Source organism: Aplysia californica, unplaced genomic scaffold (assembly GCF_000002075.1).
Source record: "Aplysia californica isolate F4 #8 unplaced genomic scaffold, AplCal3.0 scaffold00024, whole genome shotgun sequence".
NCBI classification, from domain to species: domain Eukaryota; kingdom Metazoa; phylum Mollusca; class Gastropoda; order Aplysiida; family Aplysiidae; genus Aplysia; species Aplysia californica.
In genome coordinates, this window is record NW_004797294.1 from 1,134,607 (window position 1) to 1,135,844 (window position 1,238).

Genomic DNA, 1,238 nt, shown 5'->3' on the forward strand with positions numbered 1-1,238 from the left:
AAAGCGCCCCTTGCCTCCTTCAATCGCAAACACTTCGACTTCTATTCAGATAGACGAGTATTCATTTTTTTTCAGCAAAAGCAAGGCAAGCCGGAAGGCATAAGCATTATACCATTAACTCAATATGCCCAAAAATTGACGAGCGCCTGATTCCACCCCGTCGTGACAGATTTCAAATCTTGAACAGACGGGTGACGTTAAAACACCATCAAGATAACGCGCAGTTTTTTTTTTAGAGCGTATGGAGGAAGAAGTTATGAATGGAGAACCGGATAAATGAATGGAGTTCCGTGTTCCACTATACGTTTTTCAGATCTTTTTCAGCGAGGAGGGAATTTTTCCCTTCCTTTTATTCCTCGCTTTTTGGAAACGTTTGCAAACGTTAAAATATATTGCAAAGGGCTGTTTGCTATGTTTCGTATATTTATTTTTTTGGTCTTATATTTATCTTAATTGTTGTTGCTCTTGTTGTTGCTTCTGTTGCAGTTGTTGCTGTTGTTGTCCTAGTCGACGGTGTCGTTGTTATTGATGTCGTAGATGTTGTTGCTGTTTTGTTGTTACATTTAACTTGCCAAAAATTGCTTCGACGTTTAAGTATTAAAGAACCCTAGTCAGAATGAAAACAAAATTAAAACATATAAAATACACCCCAACAAACTCACCCGTCGATCAAGGGGTATCTGGACAATATTTCCTCAGCTCTCTCTATTCTCTCGTGTAGCGGTAAATTGGCCAGATTTTCGTCATCATCCTGTAGGCCGACACCCAGGCCGATGGCCAAGCTTACGAGAACTGTCAGTGCGACCACCACCACAACTGTAAGACAAAATGCGACATTGTATAGGTACAAGTTTAATGCCCATTAGAACACTGCTCGGTTGTTTAGTTTAGTGTTAGTTTTAGTAGAGGTTTTACGGCGCTCGCAACTGCCGAATGGATCTAAAATATTTCCTTTTGACGAAAAGGCGTGCTCGCTCATGGTACGTATTATAATAGCTTGCTAACTTTCAGTTCAGTTTAGTTAAGGTTTTACGGCGCTCGCAACTGCATAAGGTCATGTGAGCGCCAGAGGGTTAGAGGTGTTACATTAAGAGAGTAACAAACCTAAAGAAGAAGAAGGGGAGATGAGGATGATCGATTTTTCATTGGAAAGAAGAAGCAAATCCCACCAGAGCACCCGCCAACCAACCACCAAGGTTGTTTTAAGAGACGAACCTCGAAATTTAAAGTATATATAT

The 1,238-nt window shown here is 40.6% G+C and overlaps 1 protein-coding gene across 1 annotated transcript in view; it reads right to left on the reverse strand.

The window, feature by feature from the left end:
- LOC101861176 (dipeptidase 1) overlaps positions 1 to 1,238 on the reverse strand; it is a gene marked incomplete in the record, with an annotated part of 14,544 nt that overhangs the window by 11,395 nt on the left and 1,911 nt on the right. The window contains 1 exon segment of the mRNA XM_013088976.2: positions 663 to 816. Coding sequence (XP_012944430.1) covers positions 663 to 816 — 154 coding nt within the window.